This window comes from Ascidiella aspersa, chromosome 9 (genome assembly GCF_963924565.1).
Source record: "Ascidiella aspersa chromosome 9, kaAscAspe10.2, whole genome shotgun sequence".
NCBI lineage: Eukaryota > Metazoa > Chordata > Ascidiacea > Phlebobranchia > Ascidiidae > Ascidiella > Ascidiella aspersa.
Genome location: NC_139455.1, coordinates 18562182 through 18583981, shown reverse-complemented (window position 1 = coordinate 18583981; position 21800 = coordinate 18562182). Strand labels below are relative to the sequence as shown.

At 36.5% G+C, this 21800-nt stretch overlaps 3 protein-coding genes across 3 annotated transcripts in view; all 3 read left to right on the top strand.

Moving 5' to 3' along the window:
- The window catches only part of LOC146133407 (uncharacterized), a 32904-nt gene extending 23501 nt beyond the window's left edge, over positions 1–9403 (top strand). The window contains exons 20-26 of the mRNA XM_083397732.1: positions 2161–2316; positions 2613–2785; positions 4559–4656; positions 5062–5172; positions 5616–5849; positions 7447–7605; positions 8686–9403. Coding sequence (XP_083253858.1) covers positions 2161–2316; positions 2613–2785; positions 4559–4656; positions 5062–5172; positions 5616–5849; positions 7447–7605; positions 8686–8829 — 1075 coding nt within the window. The 3' untranslated portion in view covers positions 8830–9403. The remainder of the gene's footprint in view (positions 1–2160; positions 2317–2612; positions 2786–4558; positions 4657–5061; positions 5173–5615; positions 5850–7446; positions 7606–8685) is intronic.
- Positions 1–21800, top strand: part of LOC146133404 (uncharacterized) — a 280938-nt gene that overhangs the window by 246552 nt on the left and 12586 nt on the right. The gene's annotated exons all lie outside the window — the stretch shown is intronic.
- LOC146133406 (carbohydrate sulfotransferase 11-like) lies at positions 11468–17471 on the top strand. The gene is made up of 7 exons (XM_083397731.1): positions 11468–11720; positions 13171–13257; positions 13351–13460; positions 14159–14277; positions 14681–14887; positions 16262–16447; positions 17141–17471. Exons 1-7 carry the CDS (start codon positions 11468–11470, stop codon positions 17469–17471), a joined length of 1293 nt encoding a protein of 430 aa, XP_083253857.1.

Here is a 21800-nt window from a genome sequence, read left to right as displayed (position 1 = left end):
ACGCCTATGGTTTGCTATACTTTTGCAAACTTTTACTCGGTAAATTTTTACCATGGCTTGGTCCGAGCAATCACTGTTAAAACAGACTTTAAATCTGTAGTTTTAAACAATATGAAACACACTATTATGTTCTCAATACGCAAACTATTAAATCGAAAGTTTTGCTAGTTGTTTAGGCCTGATGTTGGTAGGTTGGTTGGAGCAACATGCACAACAGGTGCTAACAGAGAGGCGTACACTGCCTTAAGATTTCGCATTTAAATTTGCAGCGGACACTTGATTATTAGGCGAAGCTTATCGCAAAGTAATTGGTCGCCCCAAAAAATGCTGACGCTGCATTTAAAGCAAGCATTATAAATGTGTCGCCGATATTCTGCTTTGAACATCTCTACTCGCAATGCTTCCCTCCGTTAATTGTACGCTGGGTTTATTCACGGCCTTACCTCTTTGTGTATTACCGCGACAATACGATGAAATACGATTTGGAGAATATTGGAAACATCGTATTTGGAGAATATTTGCTATTTGCACCTGTTCTGTATGTTACTGCAATCCAACATATCTACACACAATTATAAGTTGTGTATAATAATATAATAAATTATGGCTTTGAATCGAAGGGGGTTCAAATATGGCGTAGATTTTGGCAAATGATCGAAACATACATTTGATCAATAAAAATTTACGTAGATAATGCTTACGGCCATGTTATTACATTTTGGTCAGCTAGCATGTTTAAAAAGTCAATATTTTCATTCTCTCTAAATGATTTAACGTCTATGGTTTGCTATACTTTTTCCAACTTTTACTGTGTAAATTTTTACCATGCCTTGGTCTGAGCAATCACTGTTGAAACAGAGTTTAAATCTGTAGTTTTGAGCAATATGCAAACACGTTTATGTGCCTAATAAGCCACGTTTTATATTGAAAGTTTTGCCAATTTAAATCCAATAAACGCAAGATTTATTTATTTATGACGCCATGTTATGACGTAGCTTTGTAACGTCGTCGTTAAGAATGCGTAAAACTTAAGCTTTTTGTTGTTGCGGCCCTTGTATAATTATATTTGCTTATACCTGGTGTTGATATGTTTGAATGGTGCAACAATTACAACATGTGCTAACAGAGATGTGTACACTGCCTGTAGGATTCGCATTTAAATTTGCGGTGGTAAAATATTTTGTGTTGTAAGAGCAATAGGTTTTTTTACTTAGAGAGGCCTCTTTATGAAAGGCAAGTCGCATGTGCATAGTTTTACTAGGCAAGCCACTTCCAACACAAATGTTGCACGCGCGGGACAATAGGGCGCAGCAGGGATGCCAGCAGCCGCCTCGTCGCGACGCGAGCTGGACAAAGCAAGCGAATATGAACGAATTCTGTATGAAAGTTTTTCTGCTGCTAGATGGCTGTCGTTAGCTACAAAGTGCTAAAACGCACTATTTCAGGTTTTTACCCCCCAAGCAAAGGCCCCTGGGAGTGCAGCCTCATAAACTTTTACAAAGCACCTACATACCACTCTACGCCATGTCTGAAAATTTGAAGGTTCTACGATGTCTACTTTTTCTATAAAGCTTCGGACAAAAGTCGGTCTGAAACAAACCATAGGAAACCATAGGAAACCATAGGAAACCATAGGAAACCATAGGAAACCATAGGAAACCATAGGAAACCAAACAAGAATAACGGCAAAAACAAGATATGTCCCGAAAATAAATTTTCGGCCCATATAAATAGCGGCAAAAACAAGATATGTCCCGAAAATAAATTTTCGGCCCATATAACTAAAGTCACCTTTTTGAAATTGGTCGTTCGGTTATTTTGAAATTTATCTTTCATTTTATTAAAAAAAATTGTTTTGATATAAGTTCAAAGTCATTTTAACCGTATCTTTATTAGAGCAATTTACAGTATAAAAAACGCGTGATTAACGACGCCTAGGTTATTTAAATCAATGTATTTTTAACAGTTCAAAATTTTGTCAAAATAAATTATTATCAGGTCAAAATTTGTCAAAATTTTAATTTTTTTAGGTCAAAATTTCCTATTTTTTTGGTCAAAAAATATTCGCCCTAGTCATAAATAATAAAAAGAAAGGAAGAAGCTTAAGAAATTTCGAAGATTAGCCTTTTATTGCTTTGTTCATATTTTGGCCTTGTGCAGATGGTTGTGCAAATGGTTGACAGAACAGTTCGGCTACAAACTCGAAATGGTCTCCATGGATGAATGGTGTAACCGCCTCGATGCCTCGACTAAATATGAAACGCCACGTGGACATCCAGACGTAAAGCGCATGTTGGAAAGCATCACAAGAACAAAGTAATTCACAATTCCAAACCTTTGCTACATAATTAGGTTGAATAGAAAAAGTGTCAATATTATTAAAATGAATAAAAAATGTTTTCTACTGTTTCATCTCATAATATTTGGTACCGTTGTTAAAAATGATGAGTTATTCGAGAAAACAATCACTACAAATACGCATATTCTAGTGTTCGGGTAAGATACATATAGCCTAGTTATGTCTGTTTTGCCTCAAAGGTGGCAAATGTTGATTCATGTATTACCAAGAAATCCGTACTTAATCATAGCCTACTGGAGCACTTTTCTTGCAGGGACCCGGCTTTGTTCGGGTACAACACCACATTTGACCAGAGCAACTTGACCACTGCTTTGTCCAACTTGGGGACTACTTACCCCAGTATGGACGACAAGTTGCTGCGAGGCTACGTCTCACATCTTGTAAGGAGAAACGTACTGCCGTCACCTCCACCGCCAAAATTGAACAGTAAGTGTTTTCAGGGACTGGCTACTGAAAAACTAAAGTGCGGGCACCCAACTGTTGGTGACACGATTCAGATGTACGTCGGGCTGTTTTCAAATATGTTTCTAGGCCATAATACTGCCTTTTTGTTAGATAGATTGAGACAAATAAATTAATTAAAGGATTTTTACCATTTGTTGTGCAAGTTGTGCAATACTAATAAAAAAAACAATAATATTCCTTATTCCTATAAACATCATTCAGAGAAGAATATTTGCTTGTGTACAAACGATCCACCCTTATTTTGGCCTTGTAAGATTGGCATTTTTGTCGGTTAGAATTATCGACATATCGCTTCACAATATTTAACTTATCAAACACAGCTACGGATCTGCAAGAAAACTTTCGAGTCTTAAACTTTACTAAGCCGATGCGCTCTGGGCGTCAGTCATTTAAAGATAAACAAGCAAGATCAAAGTTCGGTAAACAATTTACCAATCGGTTTATCATCGGTTTTCATTCATTTTGGATTCGGTTTTCATTAAGTTCAATTATGAGTTTTTTTCGCCAATTTTGTTTATGTTGCGACGCATGACTAACGTTTGTTATTAAAAAGTTATCGCTTGACTGCGTACACATGTGTTTCTTTCAATTCGTTCTGTTAAAGTGGCCCGTTTTTCAATGTTATTTCCTTGCCTGGTTAGGTTGTCACTTTCGTTGTGTTAAAGTTTAGTTTTGTTTAGGTCGTTGGTAGTGTAAAATGAAAAACGGTAAGTAGAAATTAGTAATATATTGTAGCCGCTATTGTTACACCTTTTATTTATGACACAGAGACCAATGCTGAAAAGTGAATTATTCAATCTTACGTTTAATAAAATTTGTATGGCACATTTGTATTAATGAGATTGTAAAATATGTTTTATTGAAAAAAGGGCGTTTAAGTTGAAAAAAAAGAGGTGTAAAAGGCCAATTTACATTAAATGAACATTTTACACTCTCATCGTTCATAAAAATGACCAGTCTGCATTTTATGACACTTTATGTCGAGATCTCTGAAGTTTTAAGTTTTTTTTATGTAAGTGTTTAGATGTGCAATCTAGGTATTATACACACTTTTAGGAATCCAACTACAAACTCAACCATTTACTGAAATGTACGTTTGCAATACACTAAATGAGGTGTGCATTTTTTTAAAATTAGGTGTGCAAGACTTTTTGGCGCTCTTTCACTATTGTACGTGAAAAGTTATGCAAAAACAAAAATAATAATAATCCGCATACCACAACGCATATTGTTTGGGTTAGGGTGTGGGTTAGCGTTTGGGTGAGGATGGGTCAAGTAATATTATGTTTATTATTAATAATAACTTGACCCACCCTCAACCAAACGCTAACCCGCACCCTAACCCAAACAATATGTGTTGTGGTATGCGGCATTTGAAGAAATTTTTTTTTTATTAATTTTTACGTACAATAGTGAAAGAGCGCCGACTTTTTTTAAAAACATTTATACACGCACTTGAAGTTACCTACATAATTAAATTGTAGAAAAAATTTCCTTGTGCTAGATTCCGAAACCTCAGATATACATAAAACCATAATTTCACACCTTAAAATTCTCACCTGAGATCTCAGCATGCAGTGCAGGCCAGCTGCCACAGAATGCATACCAGATAAGCCATACAGGAAGTAAAAAGTTTAATTCTGGTTTGTTTATTGCGATGATTGGGGTTATGTCATGGATGCTTCATAAAATTTGGAAAAACATCTACAATAAATAAATAAATGTATACAACAGGCAATTCAACACTTGAAGGACGGGTAGCAGTTGTCACAGGAGGTTCAAGTGGAATTGGAAGATCTATTGCATTTCATCTCGCCCAAGCTGGAGCAAAGGTTTATTCGGAACTTGTTTCTTGACAAACTAACACCCAAATATGTTTTATGTTACTGTTATATTTTGGGACTTATTTCAGAAAACAAAAACAATGGTAACTAACATTGTTTTTTGTACGTTGCAATAAATATGCATTTTTTTAATTAAAAGAAGTTTGTTTTTCTTGCCAAGGCAAATAGTTTATGCTTGTTATTATTTATTTTAATTTTTTAATTGTCTGATAATGGAAAACTTAAGTTTAATTTTTTGATAAAAGCAAAATAATGCCTTTGGTTGCAACCAGGACCCTACATAATGTGCCTAACACATTTTCCTGTGATGTAAAAATTGGTTATGTTCGAAGTTCATGGAAAAACATGGCCTTTGGTCATTTAAGCTTTAAGGAGAATTCATTGATTTTCCAGGTATGCTTTTCTGGAAGAAACTTAGAGAGATTAAAAGAGGCAGAATCGCACATTAAGCAAGTTCAGAAAGATGTTACTTTCATGCAATGCAATGTTGATAATAGGAAACAGGTAAACAAGCTTGGCCTTTAACCACTGTAAATGAAACATAAACAATCATTTAATTTAACTTAATCCTATTTTAGATAGCTACTAGTTTGATTGTTAGAGTATTTAATTGTAAAGCATTTTATTTTTATTTTTTAATGTTTAAAAAACGAATATTGCCTCCATTTTTTCAAATAAGCTTGTCCACCAGGTAAAACATTTAAGAACACTTAATTGGGACCATTAACTGTTTCATCTGTGTTTTTATAAAACTAATTGTCTAACATCCGCAAATATATTTGCTTTTTTATGACTGAAGATGTTCACTACTAGCGAAAACAAAACAGAATAAAACCAGGATTTTGTAGAATAAAAATACATATGTGCACTAAACTTTTAAATGTCAAGTGTAAACCAGAAGCATTAAGGCAGCTTTTTTAATTTTAACCTTATTTTTTTTGCCAAAGATGAAGGATTTGATAAAGCATGCCGAAACCAACTTGGGTCCAGTAGACATCTTGGTCAACAACGCCGGTCAGATGTACTACACTCACATGAGCAACGTGATGATGGACGACTGGGACAAGATGATTGACACCAACTGCAAGGGGGTCACAAACGGGGTCGGGGCTGTGCTTCCGGGGATGCTGGAAAGAGAAAAGGGGCACATTGTCAATATATCTTCAGATGCAGGTCTCAGGGTAAGATTAACTTTCTATAGTTTTGAATCTAGAATAACGAATCCAGAATATTGAATCCTGGAACAGTTTAATTATTATTTACCTTCTATTTTTGTTGAAATATTCATAATTTATATAAAGCCTTTAATGACAAAACAACAATTAATCACAAAACTTACAATATCTATATTGTAATCCAAAAATTAAATTACAAATGATTTATATTTTAAATTACAGCCATTGTTGGCTAAATTGTGATGCATAACTACACGAAAAACAAAACATAAAACATAATATAAAAAAACAGGTTGTTGCCCCAACTTAATTTTTTGCCCAAATAGTAAGTAAAAATGCAACACAATAATCTTTTCACAAATTCAGTTCGTTTTATAAGGTTTATTGTGTTTTAGTTTTACTTTACTAAAAACTTCATCCGTTATTGAGCCAAATAATATACTGCAAAGAATACAAAATTACCACTGCCGGTAATGCATTAATATTACTTGTACAATTACGCTGTGCGTAAACTCGCTGGACATTGGCCGTAAGTTGAGCTTAAGAAAACCGGGCCCTTCGTCCAAGGCCAGCACGTTTTACGATGATATGTTACTTTTGCACCTTAGCGCATTTAGGGAAATTGCGAAATCTCTGCGCATTCCATTACACGTTGGTTGCTCGCCCAACAACACTTGATTGACATATAATTATTAGCCGGTTATCGCAAAGTTAGCTCGAAAAAACGCTGACACTGCACTACGTGGCTAGATTTCAAGCAAGCACTACTAATGTGTCGCCACCGCTACCAGGTCTTTATCTCAACTTGCCACTCTCGAACACGTACAATCGGTTCCAAATGAGGGGGGGGTCGGACGATTTTGTAAGTGACATTATCTTTCTTGTTCGTTTTTGTCAGCGTTTAACTCACCGTCCGAAGCTGCGTGTTTTTTTAATGTAATTAAGTCACGCGTCTTAAGGAAACCAAAATCAAACGCAAAACGCCGTTTTTCGTTTCCTGTTTGGTCGCAGGATATTCTTTCGCATTTCGTTATTCATTCGGGTTGGCTGATCAGCAAGTGTGTGTTCGACAATCGACAACAATAAATCAAGCGGTTTCTCGCTGAACACATCGAGTTAGGCGGTGCTGATGTTTCTCGCTGTTTGCTCTTCGCGTTAATATAAGATGTTGGTGTAAGACAAGGGTCGGCAACCTACGGCCTGCGTGCCGGATAATTTTCCATTTTGATAAATTTGCTTCGTGTTTCATTTTTGCAATTTTTTTTATCTTGTATTAATTACTAACTTGTTTCCTTAGGGTGCTGTACCATACTAAAGATATGCATCCCACAATAAATCAGCATTTATTTCAATTATATCAATTTATAGTCCTAAAACACGATAAGCAAAATGGTAAATTTAAAAAAAAGTGATACTCAGTGACAGTAGAAAAACATTTCACGATACGCGCCTAACTAAGATTGACACTCACTTTATTAGGCTTTGTGGTGTGCCATACCATTTTTACGATAAAATTCATAGTTGTAAATTTTGCCATAAGAGGCACCTTAGTTTCTTATGTTTGTATTTGTTCATTCGAGTAAAACCTGTTTTGGCATTTTAGGGCTTCCCGGGTCTGGCAGTCTACTCTGGAACCAAGTTCTTCGTTGAGGGGTTTTCCCAGGCCCTTAGGCACGAGGTCCTGCCCAAGGGTATCAAGGTCACCTGTATTCAACCTGGTGATGTCAAGACGAACTTGCTGAGTGTGACAAATGATCAGGAGGTAAGTGTTGTTTTTCATGCATTCTCAGGGTACTTTTGCAGTTTTTTTTGTAGGCCCAAATAACTTGTCCAGGGTCATAATGAGTTTTATTGTTGCAAAACTTAATCTACTGTTAAACAGGATTGCTTGCACAAGATAAAGGTAACTTCGTTTGACTAGTGTGCATGGAAATTTCACAGCTTTTTTATCGAAATCTAGCTCAGCAACCTTTTTTAACTTAATGAGCACTACCAGAGCCAAAAAATTCGGCGGCACAAAAAAAGACACACGAGCATAATATAAAGCGTTTATTATTAAAATGCATCTAAGGCGCAAAAAAATTACGTATACCATTCCTTTATTTGTTAATTTTTCGATTTTACGGTCGTCCTAAAATATCCTCGTACTAACTGCTTTTAATTTTTTAAATAGCATTCAGGAAATGAAACCTGGCAAAAATTAGTATTTTTCTTCATTTTTAATCGAGGTTAATTTATACAATGCACACCGAGCCAACATTAATGAGGGAGAAAATACCAATAAAGTGTGTATGGATACCTACTTTTCCGCTTTGGTATAAAGATCAAAACCATTGTAACATAGTTTGGACGCGCTAATTACATCGTTGTTTAGTCTGTTGAAAAGCTGTAGGTTGTTTTAAAAATGTCTCTTGGCTATTAAACGTAACTTAGGTTTTTTAAAGGGAATAAATATTAACTAACGTCCATAAATGTACACCATTTGTATACCCTCAAATTGCCTGTCTTAGTGCTTGTGTATATTTTACATGGTAATTGTTTGCTAATTATTATTGCAATGAAAAAAACACAGGTAATAACATTTCAGACACAGCGCGGATTACCTGGCATAGTCTCGTGGCACAAGCGGCACAACGCTTGCGGGCACTGGTCTACTGTATAATGTGGCTAAATAAGTTTTTTTTATAGTTTTCTTATTCAGGTTTACCATTTTTTAGTTCACTTGCCACCAACTCTTGAACAACAGGGATATGTAGCTACGGGGGTAAAAAATATGATCGTAATTTTAAATATGAACCAAGTCTTCCTATTCGCTAAACGAGTGGTCACGTGTTTTCCGAAGGCGCGTAATCAATACGACGGCAGCACCCAAGTCCGCACCTTGGATCCGGACGATATCGGACGCGCTGTCGCGTACGTCGTGTCGCAACCGCACCATGTCGCCATCAACCAGCTGCTCATCGAACCCCGCGAAGCCCCCATCTAACCGAACCCCGGGAAAACCCCATCTTGCGGCCCGGTGAAGAGATTTTGTATTTAATTGTCTGCGTTATGCTTCTTGGAATCAACTATTTTTGTGGACCTTTTAAAAGAGATAGCAAAACAAGGTTTTGTTTTCAGTAAGCTTGACGATTCTCATGTTATGCCAGTGCAAAGCTAGTAAATCGTCTTGTGTCTAATCAACAAGGTCTGTCTAAATTTACAAATGAACAGAGAAAAAAAACTTAAAAAAATCGTTTTTTTGCTAACCTAAATCAATCGTTTGTTACATCGTGCAATGTTTTCTTGCTATCGTGTTATTTCACATCCAACTACCTTCTTGTCTTGTCCGCGTGCCACGTTCATCGATTTGCGTCATTTTTTCCCCATTTTCTACCAATTGTCCGTGTCATTCATAAGGGGTTAACGTTTATGTTTACTGTGTCCGTAGCAACGTAGCAAGGGTCGTTTGACATTTCTGACAAATCTTTGAGGAATATAACACGTATACCACGCGTAATTAAATTATGTTCAGCCACCTCAAACGTGTGGATTTTAGTGTTTGTGAATGATATCATTACTCGTTACATCACTGCTTAACTTTTAAACCGAAGCTGAAATTGTTTTGGCCCCAACATGCGAAAACAGCCGCTTGGTGGCATTCCCAATAGTAAACCCTAACATCAAAGTGGTAACATTTTACTCGTTTCTACCTTGTTGCAAAAGTTTCCGCAAGTTATTGTTTTTTCATGCAATTCTTAGGTTATTTTTTAATTGAAGGTGTATTTCGTTCTGATTTGTTTTCACGTCTTGTTGGCCGGAACAGCAGTAGACAGCATATGCAAACTACTAATAGAGATCTTTATTTGCCACGTACTTTGAGAGTAAAAGTGTTTTGCGTTAGAACTGTGACATGTTCATTTTGTTTTATGTGTTGCGCTTGAGTGAAAAAGAAACTTAACAAGAGCTAATTAAATTGAATTAATATTATTGACGTTAACAGTAATATATAAAACGTTATGAAATATAGAAACCGTAATAGAAAAAATGCGCGATTCAACACCGTAAAACAAAGACCAAGGTTTTGTACAAGCGAATATAACAATAAAGAAAATCATGAAAATTGCCTTGCCACACCTGTACAAGTGTACAGCATTATCGAATAGTTAGTTCATTGACTGACAACCTTAACTTTGAAAGCTTTTGTACCAGAGATTGATAAACAAATTTGCTATAAATTACTTATTTTGTGATGTAAGTACAGCCGTGTCTGTGTTGTTTGCCGGTCGAAACGTAGCACTACAGCGTTACCAAACGAATCCATAAACCACGTACTACTTATTCCAGTCTCGATAGACATTTAAACGCTAGAAAGGTTCCACTCTAAGCTTCCTGTCAATGCGCACTAATTGTTTACTCCATTATGTCTTCCTTGAAACCCCAAATTGCAAACCAGTGACATCACACACGTGGATTTCGATGCCGTAGACATTAAAGCACTGCTCGACTTGCTTGTGCTTTTAAGGGGTGTCGCATAACAGAGAAAATGGCGCTATTAAAGTCCAGCCAATGACCTCTAACATAATTTGCCCGACACGCGATCATTTGTCTTGCCATTAGACACCAGAGTACAGGTCACCGGTACGTGTTAGGGGGAAAAAGGGGAAGCCGACTAGTAATTGTGGAGTTCAGCAGTAATTACCTTAAGAATACCATGTTTGTTGTTCCGTTCGGCTGTGGTTAGCTAACGAAATTGAAAACGGCAATAGCCCACTGCATTCGGAAGACACTGCAGCAAAGTGGTAACGTTAAATACAAGATGAGCATCTGTAGCATATGTTAGTTTGTCTGCGCAAAAGTTCTAAATTGTTGTTAATGACAGCAAATTAAACAATTGGCGTTAGTGACAGCAAGTTAAACAGCAGAAAAGATACATAATGAACAAAAAATGTAGAATAATGACGATGGTAATGCAAAAGGTTACTTAGAAGTTGAGAGAAAACTATAATTACCAAAGCCAAAATGTGGATGATTTTAATTTGAAATAAACATATGCTAAAAAGACAGTCGACCAAAACGTAATGTTATCGCTTGACAATTATATTTATTTTTGGTTGTAAAGATATTTTTCCAGACAAAACAAATATTAAAAACAATACTAGTTGCTACTAATAGTTCACTTAGTTTATCTTTTTTATTGTGCGATGGTTAAGGTAAATTGTTACGTTCCATGCTGTTGTAACGTGCCAGTGTAAAATTTTCTTTCAATTATGTGTTTGTTTTCACAACATATAAAGATTGCCTAGCTTACAGTAACAAACTTGCCGCTTTTGAAACAAGGTTAATTTTAAAAAGTATATTAACACAAATTTAGTTGCAGAATATTTATATATATTTACGCTATAAGAAAATGTTTTAAGTCCAATTTTCAGCCACAACAGTTATTAACACGTTATTTAATAATATACTACGTTAGGATAAAGTAAACCAAATTTTGTCACAGCTTACGAAAAACACAACCCTAAGTTTTTCCTACTAAAACTAGATTTCGTTAAAGATTTTTTAGAATTACCCAAACATCGTTCCTAGGTGTAATTTTGCCTACTCTCATAAAAGAAAATTTCCCCCAAAGAAGTATTTGGGAAATGAAAAAGCTGGTGAAAAACCGAAGGAGAATGGCCAGTCAACTCAAGCACGCCCTCCTGCGGATCGGCCTACCCAAAACGTCGACGGTCTTCCTCACAAGTTTCATGTTGCTCCTGGCCTTCCGCCACATTCAACGATCCCATGGAGGAGAAGGCGAGAGAGTCATGGGAAAGATGTCCATCCTCTCATCCGCTCCAAGCAAATATGGCTTCAGCAATCGCAAGATACTGTCCGGGGCTGAGGACCAGCAAGGTAATTTTTTGACTTGTTCCAAAGTCAAAGTCCGACAGTAAAATAGCAAAGTAAATTTTTTTAAAAAGGATTCACCTCTACTTTTGAAACTAAATGAGTAAAGTGACCCAAAGGTAAGCAATTCATCTTCAGGCTGCAGTCAATTACATAAGATAATTATTAACTTTGATATCTATGTTAGCATAGAACTGAAGTAGAAAATTATTTCTATATATCTAAGATTGCAAACATAACTTATAAACTCATTAATGTTTAACTTCTGTAAAATAATACATATCGATCCCGTTAAATTGACTATTGACTGGGAAACTAAAGCATTCGTGAGTTTTGTGGAAAACAGTGAATGTCGTTTTCAAGCTTAGTGTTTGTCTCCATGCTTATTTTACAAGCATTTATGTTAGTATATGTCTATGATGAGAGCGTGGTTAGCAAAGTTGGCCCAAAAATTGCAATTCCAGTTTAGAAATTGGTAAAACTAAGCCTTTAAACTTTTAGTGGTGGGCGAGTTTTATTATTTATTTACGGACTGAACAATTAACTATATTGGTATTATAGGTTTTCATCTTATTACACATTAAACGTTACCCATGTTGCAAAGCCGTTGGAACCACGTGAAGGTTGTAACGTTTTTAGAAAAATCACATCATACATTGTGTAAGCTTAATTGTTTCGGCACTTCATTTCAAATATTTGTTTTAAAATAATGTCGCTTCAAAGGATTTTTGTTTTTGCAGTAGAAAATATTCTAAGAGAGGCCTAACCGAAACCAATTGACAGGTTTGTTATCGCAAGAAACACGTTTAAACAATTCCCAGATCAGATGGTCAATTGATTTCAATTGGGGCACTCAATTGTGAAATTACCAGCGCAGTTTCCTTTGAAATGCGAAACTCTATCATGTAATACTGTAACTTGATAATAAATTTTAAGTCAAAACCGCCGAGAAGATGGACATCATCCTGATTAAGACGCTTTGTTACGAACTTGCTATCAGTTTTACTTAATTGATACAACTTTGTATTGAAACGTCTTAATCAAGGCGATGTCGATATTCTCGACCTATTTGGCTCTGTAATTCATTATCAAACTACATTACAGATCCGTGCATATTGACATAAATACTGTAATCTTAAGAAAAAGAACATCTTGAAATGTAATAAGATAATACCATAGGTGGCTGTTCGACTAATTATGTTTATGGACGACATTTAAAAAAACATGTTTTGAATAAAGACGTATTTAATTGATCAGTTAAAATAAATTGTGCAATAGTTTGATGTTTTGTAAGTTTTACATATTTTTTATTGTACAAGTTTTTGTAAACAAGAGCATCGTGCACTTTTTTTACACAACTTGAGCTTGCCATTTTCCGAAGTACCATTACAAAACCTCATTTAAACTAGTGTCATAATATACATGCTAAGACATATTTCGCTTGTTTTTTAAGCAGATCAAATGGCCAGGAATCGAGATTCGGCTGCTGCAAATGAGTCGTTCTTTTCTCTCATCCCGTCCAAAAAAATATTTACAGTCAACCGTAAGTATAAAAAGCAACTGCATATAATAGGTCGTACTTACTGCCCATGTTTTACTTACTTAAAAACGTATTCTAATCGGCCTAAATTACTTTCAGACCAACAGGCCTGGGTGAAAATTACAATGCCTCCCCACAGTAAGAGATCAAGAAAAAGCAAAGAAATCGCTACAATGCATTCAAGCAGAAGAATGCAACTCAGAAGAGTAAACCTTAACGCTGGCCGTTTTAGGAACTGCGATTAAATGTGGAAATATATTTAATTAAACGTTGCCTGTAACACTGGATACATTTATAACTCTTGAATGGTATCCCACATTACTTATGGCAACCAATGCCTTCAAAAATTAGTTAAACAACCAGATACACATCACTTATAAAAGCACTACAGGCATACAACACACTTTTGTAAATGACGTAGTTTCAAATAGGCCACTATAGTTTTAAATAACAACCTAAACTGTTTGAGTAGCCAGACGAGGTCTTACAAAAGTTCGCGATTAGTATAGTATTCCCGCGATTCAATTATTTGGATGGAGAGGGTGTATGTAGCCTATGCTCTATTGGCGCCAATTATACATTCTAAGTTTTTCATACTTCGTGAACTAATGGCAAGAAACCCTTAGGCTACCAGCAGTTCGCTATGTGGTTACTGCAGTGTCACATTAATGCGATGAGAAACAGTACATATTAAATGTGCACAGTGTAATAATTGTTTTGATCTATTTTGACAACTTAAATCAAGAAAAGTCAATTAAGAAACTTATCAATAATATTAAATAGAGCAAAAAAATAATTTAAATCTTTCGACACCCTTAACACAATAATAAAAACGAAACCACAACAGGATAGCGCGGCACCCCTCTTAGGTACTATTTTAGTATAAGACGCTGTACTTACCCAGGCGTGTCGAGCGTCGGGAAATGCAGCCAATCAGAAGTGGCTTGACAACGCTCAGCTGATTGCTGCTCCGGAGCGACGTCTGGTGGTGTGCTACGTTCAAAAGGCGGGAAGTACAAGCTGGTAGGTCAGCTGTTTCAAAAGTAAAACCCAATTCATTAGTAAAGACCAATTTAAAATTATTGGCAAAAGTACCCTTTTTAGATTTACACACTCTTAATTGCTTTAAATAAAACTAGCCGTTTTTTCAGGTAGATAAACAACCTTACTTGGACACAAGTCGATTTAAATGCCACTTATTATAATTCATGTGAAAAAGCAATTATTGGTATCAAAAGTTCTACTGAAGTCAACAACTTTTGTCGCAACAAAGTAGTTTAAAATTAAATAACAGTTAGGTGTTTTCTATGGAGCAATTTATACCCCCGTATGACTATTGGCTTTCAAACTGAAACTTTTAATAAACATTAAAGCCAGTACGGTAAAACAATATTACTAAGTCATCTTCATTGCATTAACTCCCAAGGCACAAGCTCGTCTACAACCTGCGTCACAACTACAGCGCGGTGCACAAGTGGACCAACGAGGGGCACATCGAGAATCGCAACGTCACCCGCGACTTGGATGATGTCACCAAAGCCGCTCTGACGCAATCGCGCCAGGCCACACGCGTGCTTTGCGTGCGTCATCCATTTGCAAGGCTCATATCGGGATGGAACAATAAATTCCACCGGTGGGTACAATTTTGCATTTGAATTGCCTCATCATTGTTTTTTTTTAGGTGTTATTAGGGACCTAAAAGTATTTTAATTTTTTTTCAACGGTCTCTCAAAATACAGTATTGCCAAATCCTCTGTAGCACAGAGTTAGCAGTTTTTTGTTAGCGGGTCCCCCGTCTCTGGAAATTGCTTAGCTGTCGCCCCCAAATTTTGGGGTGTGCAGGTGTACAATCACGTTTTTTTTTTGCACAGCTTAGGTTGGAAATCCTGCCACAATTTACCTTTTATTAAGTTTCAGCACGCCGTATACCAATTAAGGTGTACATACAAATTGCTTTACAAAAATATCTGGCGTGTACCTGCCACAAATGCACACTTTGCTGTCGCCAAGCCAAATACTTGATTGGTTAGCATTTAGTTTGCCTGATCAAAGTGTTTGCTATAATTGTAAGCACAGTCGCTAATGTAATCTACAATAAAGTATATTAAAGGTAAGATATGGTCAAGTCTGAATGACCTAACTTTGACTGGATTGGACTAATTTTAATTTAAAACCTAACCCGGCTAAAAATAACCTACATTAACTAAATTGAACGAAAAAATGATTATGACGATGCAGCGAATTAACAAATCGTAATTCGTAAACTATCTAAGTCATACTTAAAAATAAACACTATAATGCGAACAGGTCAGTTGAAAGTTTTGTATGGCACATATACTATTGCCTGGTTTTTGCTCTTATTAACTGAACGGTCTAAAAATACAGTAGCCTCTTAAATTTAGGCTAATTAGCTTTTTTTCTAGAAACAAAACTTACCACAATGTGACTGGAGCTCTTGTTTTCAAACGAATTCCGAGAACTTACACACTATTACATTCGAGCCACAATGCCATAATGTTGTTAATCTCTGTTAAAGCAAAAAGCTGGTTAACTTTAAAAAGCGTTTTCCACGAACTAATCAAATGTAATCAGCAAAAAGGCGGGGCTCGTCGTAAGTAATTATTTGGCTAGTATTCTAGGCCATTTTAAGTAGCTGTTGGCTATTTGCCTGTCTTCTTATTACAGTATTTATACTATACCAGCCCTTCTTAACCTTTGGTAAATTTATCCCAAGGGGTTTTAGGGGGTAAATCCAAGCATAGGTATTCAAGCTCTGAATATTCTGGTTTCATTTCATCGACTAACCTACGTGAAGCGGCTTCTCTACATTGCTTACTGTAAAATCTAAAGTACGAAACCGACTTAAATCTAATATTCGTGGTGCATTACCTACTACTTCACCAGACATTAATAAAGCTCGTTGCCAAAAAGCAAGGGCAGCCGACGCTTTAACGCATTGTCACTTATAGAAGTTTTGTCAGCATTTTAACAACGCTGTAACTTCCAGGACCTTCGTGGCCAACGTCGGGAACCTGATGTTCCGGACCATGCCCGGCCTCACCCGCTACACCAATATGACGTCACAAGCGGACGCCGATCACGTGATTTCGTTTGAGGACTTTGTCCAGTATTTGGCGGATCACGGACTGGACAAGGCCGACCCGCACTTTAAGACTGTCGGTCAGTTGTGCAGGTGGGAACGAGATGATTTTAGTGATATATTAATTTACTATGGTTCAATAACCAAATTGTTTAAATCAAAAGGTAAATAGCAATATTCTTGAGATTGTTAGGCCAAAGTTTCCTTTTAGCTATAGGCACTATGGAAACCTATACTGTATAAATCTCGGTTGGGGATATCACCCGAGTAACCTATCGATATACCACTTGGTATCGGTTACAAGCTTATAACTTTCGATTCCATGTTAGCGCTAATCGTTTGATGTTATAAATTTAAGCCTTGGCTAAGTCAATAATACATTTTTTCCAATATAACATTTAGTTCTTAAAAGTCAAAAGTTGGTACTTTTAAATTGGGATATTTATCAATCGCAAACCCCAAGCGTTTTTCCGTTCAAACTATTAAAGTAAAGTACTATATATTTTCAAACAAAAATGATTTTTTGTAACACATATGCATATTAAGATTAATAGTTTCGACTTTCTGAAATTTTCTCCCTCACACCGAAGCCAAACCATTTAAACATGTCTTTAACATTTTTGATCAATATATCTATGCCTGGTAGCAGCAGTTTATATAACTCTTCAACATGCTTTACAGACCACGTGGGTTTACAAAACAGTTTACAAAATCTTTTTTTAAAAACTTCTATACAGCCAACGGAGCTAAACCTTTTAAATAAATAATCTTTATCCTGCTTTACAGACCTTGCGGTTTTCCTTACGACTTTATCGTGAAAGCTGAATCCGCCCCCAGCGACCTCTGGTGGCTGCTTAACCGCATCAACGCAACAATGGACGACTTTCTCATCCACAACGCCAACGCCATGACGCGGCAGAAAATCGGGCTTGACCAGGAAACCCCGAGTCACGGCGGCGATCCGCAGCAGCGCGTCTTTAGCGCCATCGTGCGGCACTTCTTTTCGCGCGTCCCACGAGAGACGATTCGCCGCCTGATGGCGCTGTACTACGAGGACTTTGCCAGATTCGGATACACGTTCGACATCGAGACGCTAAGCTCGGGCGGGTTTCGTTAGTTTACAGTCCAGGGCTTCTTAAACTGGGTTCCATGAACCCCTTGGGGGTCCGCGAATTAATTTTAGGGGGTCCATGAAGGCCAAATGGAAATAATATTGTATATTTAGGAAGTAATCAATTTTTACAAAAAAAAGAGTTTAATGAAGAATAAAACTTTGAAATGTATTTAGACTTCTGAAAGTCTATTTGATTGTGACGTCAATTTATGACGTAACTTTAAAAAAAAAATTGCCTACCGGGGTCCGCGCGAAGCAAAAAATAATTTAGGGGTCCGCGGTAAAAAAACTTAAAAAAAAAACTGATTTACACACATATTTTTGTTATGCTTGTATTTTTTTATTCATAAAGACGTCTGACATTCTACACGCATTGTGATCTTTACAGCGTTGAAGCATTTTAATAAAATTTAAATCTCAAGCAGGTGCAGCCGGAACTTTTCATTCCCACATAGCTGAAATCTTTTTAAAATAGTTTATTTTTATCTTAATGGGAGTTGCGTTTAAAAAAATCATACGAGTGGCTTTTCAAAGATATAGGCCCCGATTTTAAAAGATATAGGCTAAATGCTGCAGCTACAGGCGCGGATCTAGGATTTCAGTTTGGGGAGGGCCATGAATTTTTTTCAGATATGACGTCACAATTTTTTCAGATATGACGTCACAAAAGTATACCATTGCGTGAAGTCATAATTCAGGTAAAAATAACATCGGCTGGCCGAATAAACTAACTCCTGCAAAATAACGCGAAAAACAGACCTTTTGCAGTGGGCCGGTTTCCTAGTTTGACCCGGTATGAAGAATATCGCTAAAAGACGCTACCATGTCTATTGTCTACACATCTTGCTTTTTCCCGAAAAGGCGAGAGCAACCGCACATGCCACCGAAAAAGCGCCGAGGCCACGTCGCAATAAAACCATAGCGTTGTCTGCTGCGGTCAGCAGTGGTTCTTTCATGACACTTCTCTCAATTTTTAAGTTACTGTAGTTGGTTTTTGCCAAATAAGGTTGCTGAAATAAGCAAAACTCTATGCAGAGTTAATCCTAACATTGGATAGGTTATTCAAATCCTTACACAAGGGTCGGCAACCTTTGTGTAGTAGTCGCGGGCCAAAAGCAAACTCAGAAAGGTCTCTGCGGGCCGCACAACATATGTTAAATGAGATTTTATGTTATTACAACTTTATAACAATTGTTAAGCGATTTTTTTGGTATACCGGTATTTCTTTTAAATTTTTTGTTTTTGTTACATTTAAAAAAAAATGGTTAAAAAATATTTGTCGATTATGTTTGAATACGTTTTTCGTTTGTCCGCGACGCACTTCGCAGCTTTCCACGGCGCAACAGTAAAGAAGCGCTGATCTAGTTCAAAAAGAGCATCAAAACGTAAACACACTGGATGTAGAAAGATCATTAGCGCGAAGCGCGAAAATTTTTTGCATTTACACACTTAAAATAGTCAAAAAGTATTTAAAATGGACTCGTGTCTAATTTGTCAAAGAGGCGGTGGGCCGGATGAAGTATATTGGCAGGCTGGTTCTGATACAGATTTGCATTAACAACAAAACAGCTTTTAATTGTACTTGGATATAAGTTAGTTATTATATAGTCGAGGTCAGCGTACGGTCATTTAAGCCGTCTCCGCAAATCTGAAAAACGCCGCTTTGCGCGAGTGCGCGAAACGAATTTTACCATTTTTTTGAAATATTCATTATATGGCGCCATAAGCTCGTACACCACTACAAAGCTTAAAAATATGTCTTATTTTACGAAAATAGGCCATACTACCTAGGGAACCGCGAAAACAAGCTGCTTATTAAGTAAAAAAATGTACATCTTTTTTAGTTTGGGGGGGTGGGGGCCATGGCCATATCGCACCCCCCCCCCTAGATCCGCCCCTGTGCAGCTATATACTTCAATGATCACTGTGAACAAAGTTTGATCGAAACTTTAAACTGCTGAAAAACGCGAAACGTTTAGGAGAACTAGAACAAGGAACAAAACACTATATACTTACGCACCCCGAAGTATTTCATTTTAGTTGTCTCGTGTATTTTTTATTTCGTTTTGTGAAGAATCGCGTTCACTTTCTTCGAGAATAAATATTTGATGCGAGTGTTTCGCAATTCTGTCCTTCTAGTTTTAAAACGATTTCGTAAAAAATTAGGCAATCTTATACAAAAAGTCCCAACATACTGTCTTTCTCTGTGAAACGTTTACCAGATATTTTATGTGGCAAAATAACGCCATCTGTTGCCACTATTTCGTTCAGTTGACCATAGAGGCAACTTAACATCAAAGTTTTATAAAACAGTCTGAATTAGCTTTCGTTTAGTATGTTTTATCTCTTTAAGATGTATTTTCGATCTACGTTTATTGCTTGATATGCCCGGGTAATATAAAATGAATATACTATATAACAGGGACGGACTCGCCAGTCCCTGCAAACTACATCGTTGGCAACTTGTACAATGTAAATGCATCCTAGTCCGAGCACATCGTTTGGACAACTCTCTCAACCACCTGCTTTAGTTGTGGACAGATTTGGATCAATTGTAATTGTAAAGTAGTTGATGCATTTTCATTCTTTGTAATTCTAATTGAAATTTGCTAAAATTTTGGCTGAATACATTGATATTGAGAAAATTGAAAAGTTTCAATAACCTTACTCTTTGTTTATTTTTTTTTGGAAAGCGATGAAACAAAACTGTTTTCCATATTTCAGCAGCAATTGAACACTTAGTAAATTGTAATTATTAAATGATTTTTTAACACGTGGCCGTTGGCTTGATTGCGTACAGTGTGTATATTGTGTAGTCTACTATATGCCATGCCTAAAGGTATCCCTTCGTTGTAACTGTAATTTGACATTTTTAGCACGGAGTAATACAATTCAAATATTTAAGGGAATAATTGTAATTGTAATTGAACTGAATTAATGTTATTGATCCATGGGCATTAGTCACCAATGCTACTCTCCGGAAAACTACTTACATGCTTACGAACTGGCATCAGGTTCGATAAATGAACGACCAAACACCACACATGTTTCGACCCTCGTCCAAATAAATTTCGAGAAAACATCGCTTTTATTCGATTCGGTGACGTTAGGTTATAGAAGAAACAAAACAGTACGTCGGTATATTTACGGGAAAACGCACAAACAAGATTTCGAAACAGGAAAAGGGGAAAGGACTTTGGACCTCACAGCATCGGATGAAATTGACCTCGGTGAAACGGAATAAAAACAAAATATTTCCCTGCCGTAATGAAACTGCTGTTAGCTGCTATATTTGCGCCAAAATTTAGGATGGAAAATCAATTTTACAACCAAATTCAGAAAATAAACTACACCCAATGCGGTTTCACATCTCCGCATATGAATATTGCCCCATATTCAAAACAGGCATTGAATATCCCCTTTATCTGAGAAGCAATATGAAAGAAACGCAACACAGTGAATGCAAGAGAAGGTTAGACCAGTGGCTTCCATAATAAGGTCTGTGAAGTAGTATAAGGCGTCCGCGAAAGAAAGTACATGTTTCTTATAAAACGCTTAACTCCATAAGATTTTCATTGTAGGAATTTTCGATAGTAATCTTTTAAATTTCATATCATTCTTATAAAAGGGATCCGTAAATCATTTAAAAAAGGAAAAACACATTCTCGCATGCAAACAATTAAGAGCCACTGGGTTAGATTAATATTGGGCGATATAGGTAAGACTGTATTAAAGCGGCAATAGAATAATAATAGTAGGATGATACAAAATTTCAATCAGAGGATTTTTGGCACAAGCAGGGCTATCAAATTCCTCGGTTTAAGGTATTTGCGATTTTTAGGACGGAAATATACTATGTACGTCGCATAAAAGGGTTTGCACAGCAAAAATAAAACAAAAATTATATTACTGTGAGGATCAATTGCTCGTAGGATGGAAAACAATGTTATATGTCGAATGTGTGTCTGAGTTCTATGGTGTCGTCTTGCAGGTAATACTTTCGGGCTCACATCCGAGAAGAAGAAGCAAACTTGCAATAAGGATGACAAAAAGCAACGGTAATGCGAAAGGCGTTTTAACAAAAGCGTAAGAAGAGCCTTCTCCTTACTTTAAAATGTGAAGCATTACGATAACGTTACTTGGCCAAAGGTATACCGTCCGATTTGTCATAACTGTAACTATATAAAAAACAAATTGATTTTTTAGTATTTTATAAGTTGAAATTTGCTTTAGCCTTGAAAAGCGAGGTTTCTTTCGACATTTTTTTAAACACTGTTTTTCAAGGGATTTTCTTTTGAAGCTAGAAAACGTTTTGTTGAATGGCAAACTGTG